At 52.9% G+C, this 18,969-nt stretch overlaps 5 protein-coding genes across 5 annotated transcripts; 3 read left to right on the top strand and 2 right to left on the bottom strand.

The window, feature by feature from the left end:
- Positions 1-422: 422 nt before the first annotated feature.
- Positions 423-4,403, bottom strand: NEUTE1DRAFT_88395 (uncharacterized protein; the record flags this gene model as incomplete). The annotated part of the gene is made up of 7 exons (XM_009856400.1): positions 423-1,789; positions 1,838-2,274; positions 2,345-2,541; positions 2,602-2,735; positions 2,794-3,453; positions 3,513-3,867; positions 3,943-4,403. 7 exons carry the CDS (start codon positions 4,401-4,403, stop codon positions 518-520), a joined length of 3,516 nt encoding a protein of 1,171 aa, XP_009854702.1.
- Positions 4,404-5,369: 966 nt separating this feature from the next.
- On the top strand, positions 5,370-6,711 carry NEUTE1DRAFT_118315 (uncharacterized protein; the record flags this gene model as incomplete). The annotated part of the gene is made up of 2 exons (XM_009856401.1): positions 5,370-6,187; positions 6,658-6,711. Coding segments are annotated over 2 exons (735 nt in total).
- NEUTE1DRAFT_118316 (uncharacterized protein) lies at positions 6,692-9,238 on the bottom strand (the record flags this gene model as incomplete). The annotated part of the gene is made up of 2 exons (XM_009856402.1): positions 6,692-7,026; positions 7,093-9,238. 2 exons carry the CDS (start codon positions 8,964-8,966, stop codon positions 6,795-6,797), a joined length of 2,106 nt encoding a protein of 701 aa, XP_009854704.1.
- Positions 9,239-11,749: 2,511 nt separating this feature from the next.
- On the top strand, positions 11,750-13,512 carry NEUTE1DRAFT_118317 (uncharacterized protein; the record flags this gene model as incomplete). Its single annotated transcript, XM_009856403.1, has 1 exon — positions 11,750-13,512. One exon carries the CDS (start codon positions 12,046-12,048, stop codon positions 13,144-13,146), a length of 1,101 nt encoding a protein of 366 aa, XP_009854705.1.
- Positions 13,513-13,755: 243 nt separating this feature from the next.
- NEUTE1DRAFT_124956 (uncharacterized protein) lies at positions 13,756-17,085 on the top strand (the record flags this gene model as incomplete). Its single annotated transcript, XM_009856404.1, has 6 exons — positions 13,756-14,211; positions 14,362-14,450; positions 14,683-14,972; positions 15,050-15,171; positions 15,766-15,901; positions 16,241-17,085. The coding sequence occupies 6 exons, from the start codon at positions 14,099-14,101 to the stop codon at positions 16,952-16,954; spliced, it is 1,464 nt and encodes a 487-aa protein (XP_009854706.1).
- Between the last annotated feature and the right edge of the window lie 1,884 nt (positions 17,086-18,969).

An 18,969-nucleotide genomic window follows, 5' to 3' on the forward strand; every position in this document is an offset into this window, starting at 1 on the left:
GCTCTTATCGGTTGGGTACCTTGATGGCAGGGGACATAAGACAGCGATAAGGATAAGATAAGCGGCGAGCTGGAAATGATGGAGGAGGAGAGCTCGAATCCTCAGCTCTCATTCCAAGACAACAACTCGATAGGTGATCATGTTGGGGCAGTCGGGCGCCTCTCTAAGGTTCTTTTTCATGCAGATGTCACGATAATATCAACAAGCGATTCCCCTTCAATTGGCGCCAATTGCCCACGTCCATCCACTGATGATGAATGATGAGAATACCGATATTGGAACTACCATTGTCCGGTGCTTTCACGACGATCTGTACACGAGCGCGCGGACGCAAAAACACTCAAAAGCAACGCTTTTCTGTCTCGATATTGTCTTCCAGTCTTTTCATTTTTTTTTATCTTAAGATACTTCATGCTCTCATGATACTCGATCTCCAATCTTTCACATGACCACTCGACCAGGTCCGCCGAGCGCTGATCGAGAACACCATGACCCGTTTGATCTCAATAGGTTGAAACTACAAAAAACAGTCTCTTTTCCCTAGCTCACCCTCTTCATCCCAGCTCACTAAGTCCAGGATATCATCTTGGTAGGCATCTTTCAGGACGCGGTCATAATAGCTTGTATCACCTCCCTCGACAACCGTGTCCAGAAGGTCCAGCCCAAAACTCTCCTTGCACCAGACCAATCGTTCTCTTCGTACTTTTATTCGTACTGGCAGCTCTGTAATGTCGACTTTCACGATAGGCGGCTTAGGAGCGTGAAGCTGAACACCCAGGCTTTGAAGCCGGGCCCTATGCTCTTCAGACTGGTCGATCTGGCGTAGATCTTTGAACACCTCGTTGAGACGGATAACCCAATTGTCCTGGAGGAAACGCCCGAAATTCTTTGCGGATTCGAAGCGCACATTGCCCCATTCTTCCATCAACGTTTCGAGCATATTCACAAGCTCGCTGTCCTCCTCGCGGATCTCTTCCGTATCGCCATCGTCATGGTGGCCATCCTTCTTGCAACACGTGTGTCGGATACCGAGAGATATGAATGTGAAGAGGCGCAAAGCCTCGTGAAACTGTCCCTCGTACTGACATACGAAGCCGTCTTTTTCGTATAACATTGTCCAAATACGCTTGAACTCGTACGCATACCAGGCAAAGGAGTTAGGGTGAGATAATCCGTGCAGGGTGGAATTGAATGATGGAAAATCTGCCAGGAAGTTTCTCGATAAGATGAGGAATGGCGTGCACCCGTTCGCAGAGCATGCACATAAACAACTGTCCGTTATTGGTTCACTGCATAACCGACAAGCCACCTCATACACGGCTTTGCTCGGCCTTTTCAGCCTACACTTAAGCCCCATCAGATCGTACGAACAGACCCAATTTTGATAAGTAATGCAATGGATAGCTTGGTGAGCCGCCAGTATGGGAAGAATGTGACCTTCAGTGTCCTGAAGCGGTTGGAACGGGTCCGCGTCATGATTCAATAGCCAGAGGACGTAGTCTCCTCTTCTACGAGAACTCTCGGGGCTGTATAAACGTAACGGGGTGTCGTAAGGGATGTATGCGAGGGGTGGTAAATCTGTCACAGCGTGATAGTTCACCTCACGAAAACCCAATTGCCAGGCAGCATCTGCCATGTCTGCATCCTTGGTCTCGCGGTAGATGTCGAAGGAATCAATTGCGGCTTGGATTTTTGCGCGTTTCGTATTTGATAGAAAAGTTGCCGCTATTTTCTGCAGGTGGTCGATGATCCTACGGATTGTCCCGGTGGGAAGGTCCATGATATTTAGCTCCCGTCCAAAGCTACCCCAAGATAGCTTTTGAAGTATAGGGCCAACGATCTCTTGCCGAGACCGCTTCAGATATAACAAAAGCTTCTTCTGGGCAGCCAATGGCAATTCCCCCACTACCAAGCGAAGGGTACCATGATACGGACCCCAACTTGAAGAGTGAGCGAAGTACCAAGAATGGTCAAGGAATAACTCGATGCATTTGGAGCAGTGGCATTCCTCCGAACACAGTTCTCTATGATTCATTTTATATGTCGATAAAGCGTACTGGAAAATATCCCAGGCTAAGTCTCCCTCAACGTCCTCAAATGGGACTTGCTCCAGGAGTATGGACAAGCCATCCTTCCAAAGCACGGCGTAGTGTAATGGGGTCCTTCTATTCAGGTCTCGTTCGAACGCCAAAGAGGGATTGCGCGATATGAGAGACCTGACGTATGAAATATTCTGTTGAAGGACTGCGATACCCAACTGATTGCAACCGAATGCTAAACGTAGAAAGTCAGCTTAGTACAGACGGCAGAGAAAATTGGTGGGAAAGGGTTGTCACGACGATACCTTTGCCGAAGATCCAAGCCTCGGGGAGAGGTTTCAAGAAATTGAGTCGGGGTTGAAAGGTGTCTACCCGGTCTCTAGCCTCGGAGGGGTCGATATCCATATCTCGTAAGATGAAGAGCTTGAGAATGGAGGTCATGGAAGCTAGCGTGTCCGTCTCTGTATCAGGGACATAATTGGCAACGGTCAAATGTGCAAGCCTATTTTGTCATAGTTAGCAATTCTATTCTGGTAAAAGGTAAATCTAGCTGAAGCTGTACCTATTTCCGTTATCGTAAACTGTCGTTGGGACATTGCACATGATCAATCTTGCAAAAACCTCGTGTACTGGCGCAACCATCGATGGAGTCCACGGATTCCTTTTCCCCGTAAAACCCGTCCATACCGCGTATGACTTGCTAAAGTCAGGACTGCTGTCGTATGAACAGGAGAAAATTGGCTGGCTACTTTACCTTGATGAGGGAGGATACGTAATGTAACAGTGTTTCGCCCTGGATGTTGACAGCTCTCGGAACAATGGATCCGTTGGAACAAGCACGCGATATGTGCATGCTGAAGGCCTCCAACACTTTGTGTCTCAAGGCTGAAAATCGAATCTCCATTTGGGAGTTCAGAGTAGGATTTACCCGACTCAGCCAGTCACATGATCTTGTCAAAACCTGCATAGCTTCTTTAACGTAGTAAACAAGCCTAAAAGGTGCGTAAACACGTTCATCCATGACAGGATAATGGACAATTCCTGGGCCAAAGCTGAATCCACCGGCGCCATGATTCAAGCGGAAGTTGATAACCACAGCATGTCGGAGTAGGCGAGTAAACCCACGATACGCAAGACTTATGACTTTGGACCGTTTAGACGTATTGAATTGGGCCCATTGGCAGCTTTCATGGTGAGCGAGTTCTGCCTTGGATTCCGCGAATAGTCGAAAAGGACCCCAATCAACAGATCGCCGAGTGGCAATTCGGCGACGTTGACAAGTACAGGCAGACCAGGCGTTTGCGTCTGATGGACACTCCGACTGGGGCTGTTGACTAGAATACTCATCGCAAAGTACTTTGAGTGCGCTTGGCTTCGACACGAGACAAGCGAGGTTCCTGTTCACTTCAATGTCCTGCATAAGAACTCTGTAAGCAACAGCTTGCCGGTGGGGAAGAAGTGTGTCGTAGCTACCTTTGAACCTGTAGAAGCATTGGCATCCATCCTTAGCAAAAGGTCTTGGATAAGCTGCTTGATTTGGCTGAACTCATTGGATTGTGCTTGTCCAATCTGTTCAAGATTGGATTGATGGGACGATATGGCAAGGTTGAGGATTGCTTCGATGTTCTGGATGCCCTGCGTGGCCGTTTGATTCGTTGCCATTAGTTTTTCTGACAGCTTCGATACACAAGCTTCAACGTCCGGAAGTGTTTTCTGGACGTGGGTGAGGCCATGAACCATCGCTTCGGTATTCGACTTGATGGAACTTAGTTCAGATCTGAAGGTTAATAGGATGGCAATGATCAGCAAGTGTACTAGACTCTCGTATCTCGCAAGAAATTGGCTGTTGACACAGAGCACACTTGATGACAACTCACGGGGTTCAGAGTATGAGACAACTTACAGTCCAAAGGCATCGAGGGAAAGTTGAAGAGTTGTGTTTGCTTGGTCCAAATCCTCCTCCAGTTTTTCGATCTTGGCGCGCTGTCTTGGATACTTGAGTTTTTGCGTTGTGGCCCTGGCGAAGTCTACCACACCTGAGCCCTTCAGCTTCTGGCCTTTTGATGTCTTTGTGAGGGACGCGACTTCCTGCTGTAGGAGCAACAATTCCTGGCGCGATGTATCGAGAAGTGGTATGATAGTGGCACTATCGACGACTCCAGGGTTTGCCTGTTTGCTGTTCTGCAGAGACCGGTCAATGGCGTCCAAGGCCTGAGCCATGGTTGCAGCTTGTCTTGTAAGTTTGGCGATGTCTTCATCTCGATTCTTGACGATGTCGAGGAAGATCTTTAGATCGTTGTGAAGCTGGATGCCGAGGGAGACTACGCCTGTAACCAGGCCTGCGATAGATAGAGGGTCTGCCATGGTGTGCACCAATGCTCAGGGACATTGCAAGATAGAATGGTTTGGGTTTGAACTGAAGGTAATAAGATTTGGGTGTTGGCAAGAATTGAGTTGGTGACATGGAGGGGTTTGGGGCTGTGTTGACGCGAGCCATTGGCGATGGACCTCTCCATGAGACAGGCGTCCAATGTGAGGGTCCGACTCGATCGTGGCTTTGTCGAGTCTGGAGATAAAATGCAACATCGATTGAGGGGCAGACAGAATCACCCTTCATCCAATCCGCCGATGGAAAGGGAGAGGATTGGGTGTTGTTTCGACATCGTTCGAAGACCCTTCATTGAATTTGGGCATTGAATAGAGTCAAAACAGTCGACAATTTGTGTTTGGATGCAAGGTTGACTCGAGGCGAACCACGAAAGTTCCAAAGATCATGATGCAGGTCGCGGTCTTCAATTCATTAACCCTCCAATGCCCCTCAATGCCCGCAATACACACATTCTATCTGTCCCGTCATGTACTAGTGATCAAGTGTCAGTTGCAGACCTGCATTGCCTCAGCTGTCAGTCTGCCTTGTGTCAGCCCGAGCCGGTCCGTCTTGGCCAATAGCACTCCAGAATCACAAGTGGGAGCTTCCAACTGCATGCAATTGAGAAGGAACGACTCTCAGGGATATCTACTTGATAAGTGTGTGACTGTGGATATGGAAAGAGCATTGCGACATGACATCGAGCACTGAAATCTCTGAGACCAAGACAGGAGCTCCTTCCACCACGAGATTGCAAGAGGTTGGATGGCATTTATCCGGTCCTCATCCGTCCACAGTTGTGTTGAGTTTATCCCATAATGGCAAGCGGGGAACCAGAAGGAAACCAAAGCATCTTCAACCGCCGGTGAGAATGGAATCAACATGATTGTTAGCCATCGCGCCGCGGGTATTGCCTTCTTTGGTATTATTACAGTCATTCTAATCATTAAATCCCTCGGGTTGCATGGTGCCTCAGCAATACGACATGTTGGCAGTCAACTTTCAGACAAAGGCTCATCAGATGTCCTGAACACCACTCTGGGAGTATGTACACATCTCTTCTCTCCGGTCTCGATCCTCACCTAGATATAACACTGACACTGAACGACTGCCAGTTCCAAAAGATCTTCGTCATCAACCTCCCCGAGCGAACCGACCGTCGCGATGCCATGACCCTCGCCGCTGCCCTTACCAACCTCCAAATCACATGGGCCAAAGGCGTCCCCGGGACTGACGTTCCAGACAAAGTCATACCAGGTGAAGACTGGGAAAAGTCCATCTTGCGCGGCAACAAGGGCTCATGGCGCGCGCACATGAACGTTCTCAACACCATCATTGACCACAACCTCACCAGCGCCCTGATACTCGAAGACGATGCTGACTGGGATATTCGTCTCAAGTCCCAACTGCAAGTCTTTGCTCGAGCAGCTCAGCCCTTTACCGTGAACACACACCAAGCCGCCACAGTGACAGACCCAGACAAGATCATCAACGTCCCCATCACCTCCATCCCTTCCCTTCCCAACCAAGCCTCCTCATCACCCTACGGCAACAACTGGGACGCCCTCTGGCTAGGCCACTGCGGCACCAACTTGCCCACCTCCACCACTCTCACCACCGCTCCAACCAACACCTCCCTGCTTCGCGTAACTATTTTCAACGACCTCACCGTTCCCAACCCGCAATACCTTAAAGCGCACCCTTTTGCCCTCCAAGACCAACTCGCCGAGCTCTACCCGCCTCACACGCGCGTCGTGCACCCTTCCAGCGGGACAATCTGCACGCAAGCATACGCCGTCAGCCAGCAAGGAGCGAGGAAATTGTTGTGGCGGTTTGGAGTGAAGGAGGCGTTGACGAAGGGTTGGGACTTGGTCTTGGGGGAGTGGTGCGATGGGGCTTTTGTTGAGAATGGGGAGAAAGAGACAGCTCCGGTGTGTGTTACGGTTCAGCCCCCGTTGTTCAGTCATCACTTTGGGAAGGGGGCGGCGTCGGATATTACGGCGCCCGGGGGAGGGTTTGTGGATAAGGAGAAGGAGATGACGCCGTATGTGAGGTGGAGTGTGAGGTTGAATATGGGGCGGTTGGTGGTGGGTGGGGAGGTGAGGGATCAGTGGCCTGGTGAGTGAATTCATGATGGTGATGTGGTCTTTTAGGTGGCAAGAGGTAAGACAGGTATGTAAAAACCAGTTCAAAGCTGAACCTTGGTGGACATACCTGGAAACCCATTCACTTTCAACACATGGCCTGACAAGAGCTGGCAGCAGATACTCCGGGATCAGAAAAGCGCATCTAAAAGTCATTCATCAAGTTCATTTGAAACTATTACTCATTGCACAAAAAAAGACACTAGGTATCTCGAGAAATCTCCCACCGTTTGAACTCCATCCTTAAATGCTGATTTGCGACGAAAGCGTCAAAGTGACAGGCGAACCAGACAGCGTCGTCCAGTAAATCTTGGGCTCATTGCCCAGAGCATCAACAGTAGCCGATCCAGACGCGGAAGCGGGCACAGTGACGGGGATAGGGACAGAGCACTGGTTGTTGGTGGCAGTAACAGTCACGCTGACGATCTTGGTGCCGTCGGCAGAGTAGTTATACTGCATGTTGGGGTTGCATTTGCTGTTTTCCATGTCAGTATTTACATTCAGCACACCAAAATGAAATGAATCGGTGAAGAAAACTTACTCAAGCGTCATACGATCAACAAAGAGACGACCGATATCATCATGCTTCAACGAAACAATAGGCCAGTTGGTAAGACGGACCATCTCCTGCGTGATAGTCTCCACCCAGATCTGAAGCAGCGAGAGCTTACCGCTGACAGACCCAACAGTGATCTGATCAACATCACCACTGCGCAAGTTGGCCTGGTGGAACATGTACGGATCAGGATGGAGACCCAACAAGTACCGAACATTCACGCGGCGGGCATCATCAAGCAGGTTGCTAAAGGGCGCCGCACCAGCCGAGGTATCGATCCACTCCTGCAGCGTGCATTCCTGCGTATCGCAGTTATAGTAGATAGTAGTAGCCCAGCGCGGGATGATGACCAGACCATCGTACCCATTGGTCGCGACGTTGGTGATGGCCGGCCAGAACGAGTTCTCGGGGTTACGCAGGATAGGCCTTGTGTTGTCGCCGACGACGTAACGGATGCCGTTATCCAAAAAGGCCTTGATGGCGTCGCCGTTGAGCAAGCCCGTGATGGCGGGCGGGATCAGGCCCAGCGGGGAGAACATGGAGGAGGCGCCGAAGCCGATCTGGTTGAGCCAGGCCTGGTTGAAGTAGATTTCCTTGTTGGCGTCGCTGTAGGTGGCGTTGTTGAGCTCCTCGTGCGTGAAGGTGTGAGACACAGAGGCGAAGGTGTTGATGTGGTTGAAGAACCACGTGGTGATGTCGTCGAGGAGCGCGCACTGCAGAGACCAGGTGTAGTTCACGAAAGTGGATTTCCAGAGGGTGAGACCGGTGCCGAGCGGCTTCTTGAAGTCCAGGGGCGTGTCGGGGGGAGACTCGTAGTCGACGGCCTCGGAGGGGTTGCACATGGTGTCGCTGGTGGCTTTGGGGAGGCCCTCGATAAAGTCACCGTTACCGTTGTGGCCCATTTCGATAAAGTAGTTGGAGCCGGCGGGCAGACGGGTGTTGATGTTGCTTTGCCAGGTGGCGTGGGTCTCGAGATCCGAGATGCGGATGCGGAAGTTGTTGCCGGCCGGGTGGTAGATCTCGGTTTCCAAGCCCATGTCGTCGACCTGGGTGGACAGGTGGATCTTGCGCTTGCCGACGAAGAGACCGCGGGTCATCCAGTGGATGAAGCCGTGCTGGAGGTAGTTGGAGGCCAAGGCCCAGTCGGTGGCCCACGAGGTGAACCAGACCATCTGCTGGCGAGTGCCAAAGGTGTTGATGATGGCCGCGGTGCTGGCGGTGGAAAAGGTGCCATCGGAAGAAGGAGCAAACGTGGCAATGGGCTTGGCGATGGTCGAGTTGACGATCTTGGCCGGGTAGTGCCAGAGACCCTGGGTACTCACGCCGGCGCCGGTCTTGACGTTGGCGGTAGGGAAGTCGGAGACGTCCGAGAAGGAGATGAGCTGCTCGACGCCCGTGTTGCAGCAGCCGGCACCGGCAACAGCCAGGTCGACGCCCAAGTCCGTGCTGGGGAAGACGTCGAGGCGGACCAGGCGGACACCAAAGTTGGTCTGGTAGGTGTAGATGGTCTCCCATTGCGCGGCGGTGATGGCGGAGCGCCAGCCGTCGCTGTACTGGTACGAGAGCTCGCTGACGACGATGATGCCGCCGTAGTTGCCCTGATCGGTGCCGGTGGTCAGGGCGGGGAGGGTGATGCCGGCCTGGGGCACCAGCACGATCTGGTAAGGGATGCCATAGCCCTGCAGGCCTTCGGCAGCGGAAGTACCCGAGTAGGTGTCGCGGGCGAGGATGAGGATGGTGTTGGTGAGCGACTTGGCGGCCAAGGCGAGGGTGAAGTGCAGGGCCACCAAGAGGCAGCTCCAAGCTGCGCTCCTAGAGAAGGAGAACATTGCGGACAGAGGTTGTTGTTTGCTGCACATGCAATGCAAAAACAAGTGTTCACAAAGTTTAAGCAGTGTAGCCGTAACCCACGACTCAGTCCTACAAGATAGCCGGACTGGGGGATGTGCGTGGGATAAACTGTGTGCTCTAGGGAGGGAAAGCACAACAGGTGAGAGAAAACGAGTGGAAGGACGGCGGTGATGCTTGTGAGAGTCTCACTTCATGGAAGAAGGAAGCGGGAATGAGAGACACAATATAGTCGGACAGACAGAACCACAACAGCAACAACAAAGTTTGTAACTTTGTATATCCTTGTGTGTGTGGATGTATGTGTGTCTGACTTGAACCTTTGATGGTGTGTATTCGTATAGGGATGGAGAAGACGTCCAGAATGAGCCCACTCACGCACACACACGAGCCTTGCTCACACTCTCTTCTGGTTCACGAATATTGGCATTATCACACCCGCTCGGGCATGGCAAGAATGGGCTGGGCATGACAGCATGGTGCTAGCTAGCATGGCGGCAGGCAAGCAGGCTACCATGTCGTTGGGTCGGGTTCACTAGTAACGGAGATAGATCCATATGGGTTCCTGAATAGAATAGGGGGATATCCGAATGGTCTGATGATACCATGCAAGCCTCTGGGGCCCCGATGCTAGAGTGCCAATGCGAAGTGAGAGCCGAGACGCCGAGTTGTTGGAAGAAGAGAGATGAAGGAGACAGCGCTTTGAAGCAGTCAGCCTACAATTTTCAGCTCGATCCCGGTAAGCATTATTGAACGGAGTGCTTCCTACTAGTTTAGTTGTCGCGTGGATCACAACAGTTTCGGCCTTGTCTCGATCTGGAAGATACAAACGAGCTGAAATCTCGTGGGAAGCTAGTTGGAGAGTTTGAGGAGTCCGAGAAAAAAAAAAAAAAAAAGATCCAAGTCGTGTGTCTCATGCAAGCAATCTTTCGGGGGGGCTGAGAGACGTGCCCAGGAACTAACTCGGAACGCCAATGTTGAATTCCCCAAACATGCCATGCGAAGGTTGGGTCTGGGGGAGGGCCTAGTGCTATGCTACTGCTTGGATCAAAGAGAGAGAGAGAAAAATAGCGAAATCGAGATGGGGCTCCCGGAGGGGGGCGCGGCGTCGAGTGGGCGTCAACGTGGACATGCAGCTGGATGGCGTTGAGGGGAACAACCACCAAGCCAGGGGAAGCATCCAGTTAGTTGATCCAGGGGGGGAAATACGGGCTGCGATGGTAGCAATGGGCGTGCGTGGCTTGCCTTGGTGCCCTGGCATGTTACACAGAGAGGAGAGGCGTTGAGGGGTTCACAGTTGAGAGAGGGCTTCACTTCAATCGATGTCGAGGCCAACGGCTCTCGTTGCTTTTCGTGATTCGCCTCGCCATCTTTTTTGTGAATTGGTCAATAATTGTATGTAACATATTGCTCACCTACAGCGGGGGCAGGCAAAATACGATATGTAGAGGCACGGGGGGCAGGCAGAAGATGTTGGGGTAATTGGGCGCAAGTCAGACGATCGGAGACAAGCATAGCGTGATCTGGACGTCCATCTGGAAGCGGCCAGATCCGCGGAGAAGGATCATGGGTGTGAAATATGATGAACGAAGGAATGAATCTGAATTCTTCAGTGTTGTCGTTGAAGCCAAAACATGAACATGGAGGAGATTTCTGGGGTGGTGATGTTTCCATGATGGGCGGACGTTTAGTCTGATAGTTGCAAACACCGGATGTTTCTTGAGCGGTTCAGCGTTTTAGGGTTCAGCGGACTTCCCTGCTGCGACTGGCGGGCAATTGTAGAGAAGCTTTCCTGACGCTGTTTCACACAGTGTTTGTTTTCGTGATAAACAACACGGTGTCGAGGGTACACTGCAATATCCTCTTATAGCAGCGAATCCATGACAGGCTGGCAGCGCCTAACCAGGCAAGCTCACAAAGCCAGAAACAGCGATGGAATGCCAAGACGCAGGGGGGGGGGGGGGGGGAGCCAGCTGTTGTTGCACTAAAAAATGCAAGAGGAGACTGCACTGCATGGAACGAAGTGTCCAGACTGCATGAGCAGAGACTGCACAGGCAACGACCGGGACTGGCCTGGCCTGGACTTTAGCGGAGTGGTCCCCTGTCGGCATCAATCAGTCGGTCGGTGTCTGTGCACTCCTCGCTTCCAGGTTCCATCTTGCTCGGTTCGAGGTCACTCATTCTTTTACTATTCACAATTACACTACCATCACTCTCCTCTCCTCCACTTCGTCGGCCGCAGCCAAGACAGCCTCAACTGGCAGTTGAATGGGGACAACTGATTTCCAAGACCAAGACTCCAAGAAAGAATGTCAAGACAGACGGCCAACACTATAACAGGATGGAGAAGCGGCTTTGAACGGGTGATGAATTGACCGGTCTTTGTCCTCGCCGTTTCCATCACCACCAACGGGCAACACTGCCGCTTTTCTCTGCATCACACAAATTGCTCAAGTCCCGTCTTCCAGTGCCTTTGACACACATTTTGCTGTTGCACTGGGCAGTGGCAGTGACTGAGGTGACAGTGACCAAGCAACTAGACTAGACAAGGCAGATGAGCTCTCGGCTCTGAGACAAGCCTCGACAAGCTGCGCCGACAACCAAACAAACCCGTAGGCGCCGGACTGGAGGTCGTCGCAGAGTTGACGAGACTTGTGTGTTCCGCCTCGTCGACAAACCAGTGGTTGTGCCGTCCTTTGATTACCACCGGCGTCGAGTCATCACCGCTTTGGACTGTCACCGACATACATATCCACTGTTACAACCCCTTCCTGTCCTCGTTGTTGTCGTCGTCGTCGTCTTCCATATCCTTGGTGTTTGTTACATAGTTCATAGTGTTGGCGACGGTTACACAGCAGCACGACACCGCCGGATCCGCATTTTTCTTGTCAATCCTTACCCTTCTTTGCCCTCTTCGCTCCCCATTTACTTCGTATCCGTCTTAATACCCTGCGCGCCTGTCCTTTCCGCATCACTTATACCTACTCTACTACTACACTGCATACCATCCGATCTGGCTGCATAGCGCATACCGTACGCAACTTACTTACCGTCCACTCACCTTCCCTCCTCGGTCAACAATCCCGAACAATGGCGGACACGCCCAAGTCCGGCCAGTCGGAGGAGCACCAGGCAAAGCCCGTCGTCGACGAGGCCGGCCTCAAATCGGCGGGAACTGCCCCACCCCGGCGCCGATCCCGCAAGATCCTCTACATCGCCATCGCCGCCGCCGTCGTCGTCGTCCTCGGTCTCGCTCTCGGACTCGGCCTAGGTCTCGGTCTCAAGGACCACGGCGGCCGCGACGAAAACGAGCCCTCCACCCCGAGTCCCTCCGAACCACCCGTCACCCCCAACGGCACAGTCTGGCAACCCCCCGTCGGCGCCAAATGGCAAATCATCCTCAACTCCGTCCTCGACGTGCCCTCCGCCAACGCCAAGACATCACAAACCCTCACCCCCGACGTGCCCGTCTGGGACTTTGACATGTTCCTCCACCGCAACACCACCGTCATCGCCAACCTGCACTCCCTCGGCAAGCGCGCCATCTGCTACTTCTCCGCCGGCTCCTACGAGCCCTACACGCCCGACAACACGTCCTTCGTCGCCGCCGACCTGGGAAAAACCATGGACGGCTGGCCCGACGAGAAGTGGCTCGACATCCGCCGCACCTCAGTCCGCAACATCATGCTCAAGCGCCTCGACATCGCAGCCGCCATGAACTGCGACGCCGTCGACCCGGACAACGTGGACGGCTACCAAAACGCCAACGGCCTGGGCCTGACCAAGCAAGACACGATTGACTTTGTGCGCTTTTTGGGCAAGGAAGCCTCCAAGCGCGGACTGGCCATGGGTCTGAAAAACGCTGGCGAGGTCATTGAGGATGTCCTGGACGTGGTGCAGTTTTCGGTCAACGAGCAGTGCGCGCAGTATAACGAGTGTGATACCTTTGAAAAGTTCACGGCGGCGGGTAAACCTGTGTTTCATATTGAGTACCCTAGTGGTGCGCCAAAGTCGGTCAAGACGCAGGATAGCAGGAAGCTGTGCGGCGCGACGGGCGCGGATAAGTTCAGTACTGTGTTGAAGGGCATGGATCTGGATGCGTGGGTGGAGTACTGCGATGGAAACGTGGCGGAGACCAAGGTTGCGAATACCTCCTCTGATGATGGAGATGATGGGTCGGATGATGAGTGATGGATTAATGATGTCTTCTTGGTGAGATGAATTGTTGGATGAACTGCTTGCCTTACCTTGTTACATTTACTATCTACTTGTATGGTACTGGGATTTCCCATGGGGTGGTGGGCCTTTGCATCGGAAAAAAAAAAGACAGTCGCACTAGAAGTTGTGTGTTCTCGCTTCATTTTCAGCTGTCGTTATTGTTATTTGTTGTTGGTGGCATTTATGCATGCTGTACCTCATGTTTGCTTAGTATAGTTCGTTATCACGATAATCACATGTGGTGTCGTCGTGGTGTTGTTGATCAATGATCACCATATCACACACACCTTGCCCACGAGGAGGCGGCGCGGCCCAGCACCCGACCGACCATCACAGCGCACATCACACCCAGCACAGCCAGCGCAGCCCACTGATGAGCCCGGCGTGGCCCAACAAGGCCAGCGAAAGCTGAAAACCCCGTATTTGTATGTAGGTACGTAGCATGGTAGCAAAAAGGCGCAGATCATCACCACACATTCCTCCGTGGCCGTGGTACGACTGCTGCTATTCCGAAATCGTATCTAATCACGACGTCCGGTCGTCGGAAATCTTTTTTTTTTTTTTTTTGTTTAAAAGTTGCATAGGAATTTGGCAACACCAACGAGATTTCTTCCATGTTATTCTTCAGCTCATTCGGTTTTCTGCATCTTTGACAGCATAGCATCTTGTCAATTTTGTTCCTTGCCGACACTTACCGTCCGTACCTACCTTTACTATCCTGCCTTTGGGCACGTACCGGACCTACCTCCGCAACTCCGTTCCTCCGCTCCGTCCCGTATTGCATCCACCGGGTGCATCGCCGGTACCTCTCTCTACCAACAACCTCACCACCTTCACACCAATCACTACCACCACTCACCTTTCTGGCCCACCACACCACCCATAACTTCACACCAATACGAACTACCAAAACACCCAAGACAAAATGTCCACAATCCTCATACCCCTCTACATCTACCCCTCCTTCTCGTCCTCGCACGAGTCCTCCGGCTGGGCCCCGCTCTTCCGCGCCCTCACCACGGCCCTCACCAAGAACCCGTCATTGGAGTTTCTGGTGGTTATCAACCCCGGCAACGGACCGGGACCCGACTACCCCATCCCCAACGCCGATTACCGCGCGGCTCTATCCAAGCTTTCGGACACCACACAATATCCCAATGTGAAGGTCATTGGGTACGTGCATTGCAGTTATGGGCAGCGGGAGGTGGAGGAGGTGGAGAGGGATGTGAAGGCGTATTTGGGGTGGTTGGAGTTTGCGGAGCGGGGAGAGTGGGTGAGTTACTTTTTTGTTTCTATTTCTATTTTTGTGTTTTTGCAGTGGTTTGTCTCTTGTTTCGTTGTCTCTGTTTTTGCCTTCGATTGGTGGTGTTGTCGATTCAATCTGGGGCCCGAGAGATGTTGGGCGATTGGGTTCCAAGTTTGAACTGGACTAAAACTCAAACTGGCCGGCGCCATCGAGATCGAGATGCGATAACTGGCATTGTCAACCCCATCACATGACTTCACCAGCATCGTCATCAGGAGGATCACCGACATTGCATCGCATCGCATTGCCTATCGCTAGCAATTATGCGCCGGCGAACACGGGTTTATGGCAACATTGCACCATTACCTCCGAGTCTCCGATCCAGCAGCCCGGCAAGGGTATCTCTCACGGCGCCCGTCGAGCCGCCGATCACGGATACCAGTGGCTCTTAAAGATCGCCGGCGCTTGGACACCACCTTGTCCGCACCTTCGGGTTGTCCGCACCGTGTCCCCGACCGGCCGGAGTCCGGGACACGCACCTGAGCCTGGAACTGTCATCATTAGCGGCACCGGGGACGACCTTGGTTCTTGTGCGCTCGGCCGTTTGGACCCTTCTTGGCTTGATTTCAGAGTTTGACTCAGTGGAGCATCTCCGCCGACAACAGCCCGCTGCCGATCCGCTCGCCGAGAACAAACAATTCTCCGGTCCTAGGTTACTACGCCGAGGGTCGGATGAACACCCGAACCGTGCGGTGCGGTGCCAGCGATCATGCTTGTCCAAATGTTTCAGAAGAAACAAGTCTGGACTCTTACTCCCCCTACAGCAAAAAAAAAAAAAAAAAAAAAACTGGGAAGAGGCGTCCCAACGGGAAATTAGACTTCGTCACTTCTGACGGGTCGGACTGTTTGGCTCGCCCCCGAAACACGCACACAAGCAAACTCCCAGTTCAATCAGCCTAGTTTCAAACAGGAATGGCAGTGCAAGCAGGGTTCCTTGGACACACTTCGGACGAAAGCTCGAGCGTCTGAGTGTCTCCCACTGTTCGTTGTGTCTACATCCCTCCTGTTCATCCCTTCCTCCCTGTTTCGTTGTTTTCTTGGGGAAAAGCTTCTTTGCTTACTTGGGAAAAGCTTGGCCTCCACTCAGTTTCCGAATGGGGCCTCCTCCACTGGGATGTCAAAAGATCCGGAGCTATCGACCGAAGCTCAGCTGGAACTGCTTCTGGAGCTTGCTGAGAGACCCCACTCCATTTTCGCCTCGGGAAGAAGAAAATTCGAGACTTCAGCTGGCATTGCTTTGTTCCGAGGCAAAAGAGCTCTTGAACCTGGTTCTACACTTCTTGGAGACTAGAGCACACTTGTGTTTCTTCCGGGTTTCGGGCCTTGTGTGGAGGAGTCCTCATGCTCACGGGCCTCAAGGTTGGCGGTCAATGTCTGAGCGAAAAGCAACCGAGATTTCGGATTTCCCAAATTTGCTTTTTCGTCTGTTTTTTTTGGCGAGTCCGCTCTGCTCCAATCCGGCTCGGTTCCTACCCGGCTCGGTCCCAGCCCGGGCTCGGCCCCACGGGGATCTTGGCGGGGAGGATCTCAATCTACCCTTGTTTTTTTCCAATGGGGTCCCTGTCCTTGTTCGCTGGCAAGCAGACTGGGATAAGGAGCCTCAAGGACCCTGTCTTGGCGATCGATACGAGACGTCGTGCAGTGCACGGCCCACTCTTGTGTTTCGTCCCACTTCCCGCTTTGTGTATCAGTCGTACCAAAGTTACCATACATACCACTTGTAACGACTTGTAACTGACTTTCATCTCGTGAAACAAACAGGCGATCCGCTTGGACGGCATCTTTGTCGACGAAGTCCCAATAGACGCCCAGTATCTCGACTACCTCCAGCGCATCACGGACAGTGTACGGTCCGGCTTTGCTGAGGTTGCATATCGCCGGAGCCATTGTGATAATATTAATAGCAGCGACAACACTTCTTTGTCAGCACCATCGTCATCGACAACATCCTCGACAACCGGACTGGGCATCGTGATCCACAACCCAGGCATCTTCCCCTCGGTCGACTCCTCTGACGCCTTCTTCTCTCCTCGCCTGGTGGATTACGTGGTGGTGTTCGAGAACTGCCTCGCCGCTTGGTGGGACTCGGGTGACTATGTCAACGCTAACCTCGCTCTCTTGACGCCCGAGAAGCGGGCCAAAGCGATAGCTGTTGCTCACACCTGCGGATGTGGTCCAAAAAGCCAAGCAGGTGGTAGCAGTGGCGGCCGCCCCCAGCAGCCAGATTCAGAAGGTCACCATGCCGCCGACGCAGAGAAGACCGAAGGCAGTGAAAAAGAGGCCATCAAAAAGAATGTGCAGAACTTTTTGGACGAGGTGGTCACACAGCATAAACTTGCCGGACACTTTGCCACGTCTGCTACTGACTATGCGACGTGGTGCTCGGGTTGGGAAGGTTATGTGGAGGTGGCGTGTGACTTGGGCGGCAGCAACATGTTGACGGGCGAGGCCAGTGAGGAAGGGCTTCATGGCTGAATCGGGGTTGTTTGTTGTATGTGCCTCCCGCAGGTAGATAGACGAGATAGAGCAGTGGTGGTATAACCGGAATAGACAGGTATAGAATCTCCAAAAGAGGCACTATCTTGATGCCTTTGGAGCGAATCTCGGCACGCCGCTGGGTCTCACCGTGTTCACCAAAACAATGAAGTGATGGTGGTGGGACTGAGGTAGAATGTTCTTCCGGGCTTGTTGGCGATTCTTCTTCTTTCAGGGCGGAGGTTTTCTTTCACTCGTCTCATTCTCCTCGTCAGCATGTGTCAATCTGTCAGATTTAAGACAGCACGCCCCGCCGGTATGTCTGTACGATGTACGCATACTTGACAGCTCGTAAACCGGGTAAACTGAGCCGGCTGAACCGTCTTTCTGGTGCTTGGTATTGGCGGCCGGTTTGTGCGGTTGAACCACTGGCCGTACAACAAACAACTACCGGCGTGCAGGAAGCATACCTGCTGGCGATACTATATTGAGAAAGATTGGTGGTGAGATCTTGGCGTGAGCAGGATGTTCTGACACACCGCAAAATGGCAAATTGGCATAATGGCATAAGGTACGTTGTGAACTGTGGTGCAGCACATATTCATGCCTACCTTCCACTTAAGCCGTATTGATACAGCCCCGCGACAGGCCACCAACAGGCCGTTGGTGAGATGGGTTTGGTGCAATTTGGTGCATTTGGCACACCGATCGCATGTGTGGCTTTGGGGGCGCGTTACACGGCATCTACCCCGTATGGGGTACGTCGCAACATGCCTGTTTTCGGTCAAGGACCAAAAAAAGAAATGTTCACGAACATTTCCGTTTTCCGATGCAAAAACCTGGATATGGCGTTGTCGGGTTGCCAAAATGGCGAAATCGAGGTGAAATCGTGGTGTCCCTGTGGTGAGTCGTGGTGGTTCTGTGGCTGGCTGAACGGCGCGCTCACCCGATGCGCACACCTACGAACGCCCAACCTCAGGCTGTAACGCAGGTAGTCAGACTGGATTGACAGGGGCCATTGAGGCACCCGACGTGAAGGGAGGGCACACTGGGCAATGAGAGACCTCCATCTCATCAGCCACCTTCGTGATGGTCGACCACACGGGCAGCACCCAACCCAGCTTCCACCAGTGTCAGTGTCTCGGGAAGTCGGTGTGGCTGTGGCCAACGTGGAATGTGTGCCTGGTGCCCTTCTCTGCCCTTGCGTGCCCTGGGTTGTGGTGCCTGGTGTGGTGTGGGCGTTGCCGGCCCGCTCCCGTGTTGCCTTTACCACGACTTGTTGTGGCCAGCTGAACTCCAAGAGCCTCTGTTTAACACCTCGACGACATCGTTTTCACATCAGTCAGCAACCAGCTGTGCGTGGACGTCGGCTGTCGCGATCATGGCCGTCGTACAGAAAAGTCTTTACGAGCCTCGTTTCTGCTGTGACACGTTGGACAAAACCCGAGAGCCCAGAAAACCCGATGGCGACAACAGAGGCGGAACTGGAGCAATTGCCTTTCTGTGACTCCGTGACGAGCTGTGTCTGCACAAACCGAACGAGTCTGCAATCTAGAAGTGACCAGACGGCAGAAAAATCTCGAGGACGCGCGGGATTTGTGCAATTTAGTGCAGACGAGCGCTGTGAATGGTGAATGGAATGCCCTGTAAGCTGGCCTTGTTCTGTACCAAAAGGTGCTGTACATATGCTCACCCGACTGCAGCATGCGGTGCCCGTCCCAATTGTAGCGCCCCAATCCCGATGCACATATCAACCCACGCCGCCGACGCTGCCAGGTGGTTGGCCTTCAGCCCTGCCCGAACAGTTCAACTCATGACGGCCGCCCATCACGTAATTGTATTGATATCTTGTGGTAGTGGGCTGGTACTGGTTGGCGAGGCTCCGCGTAGTCTTTTATTCCCGAATGTGGGCGTTGCTCCGTGGCCCTTGGCGTGAGCACTATCACCACCGGACCGCACCACCGCATCGACAACTAGCGAGACGGCATTGACAGACCCAATCTCACCAATGCACC

Source organism: Neurospora tetrasperma (genome assembly GCF_000213175.1).
Source record: "Neurospora tetrasperma FGSC 2508 unplaced genomic scaffold NEUTE1scaffold_6, whole genome shotgun sequence".
Classification (NCBI taxonomy): domain Eukaryota; kingdom Fungi; phylum Ascomycota; class Sordariomycetes; order Sordariales; family Sordariaceae; genus Neurospora; species Neurospora tetrasperma.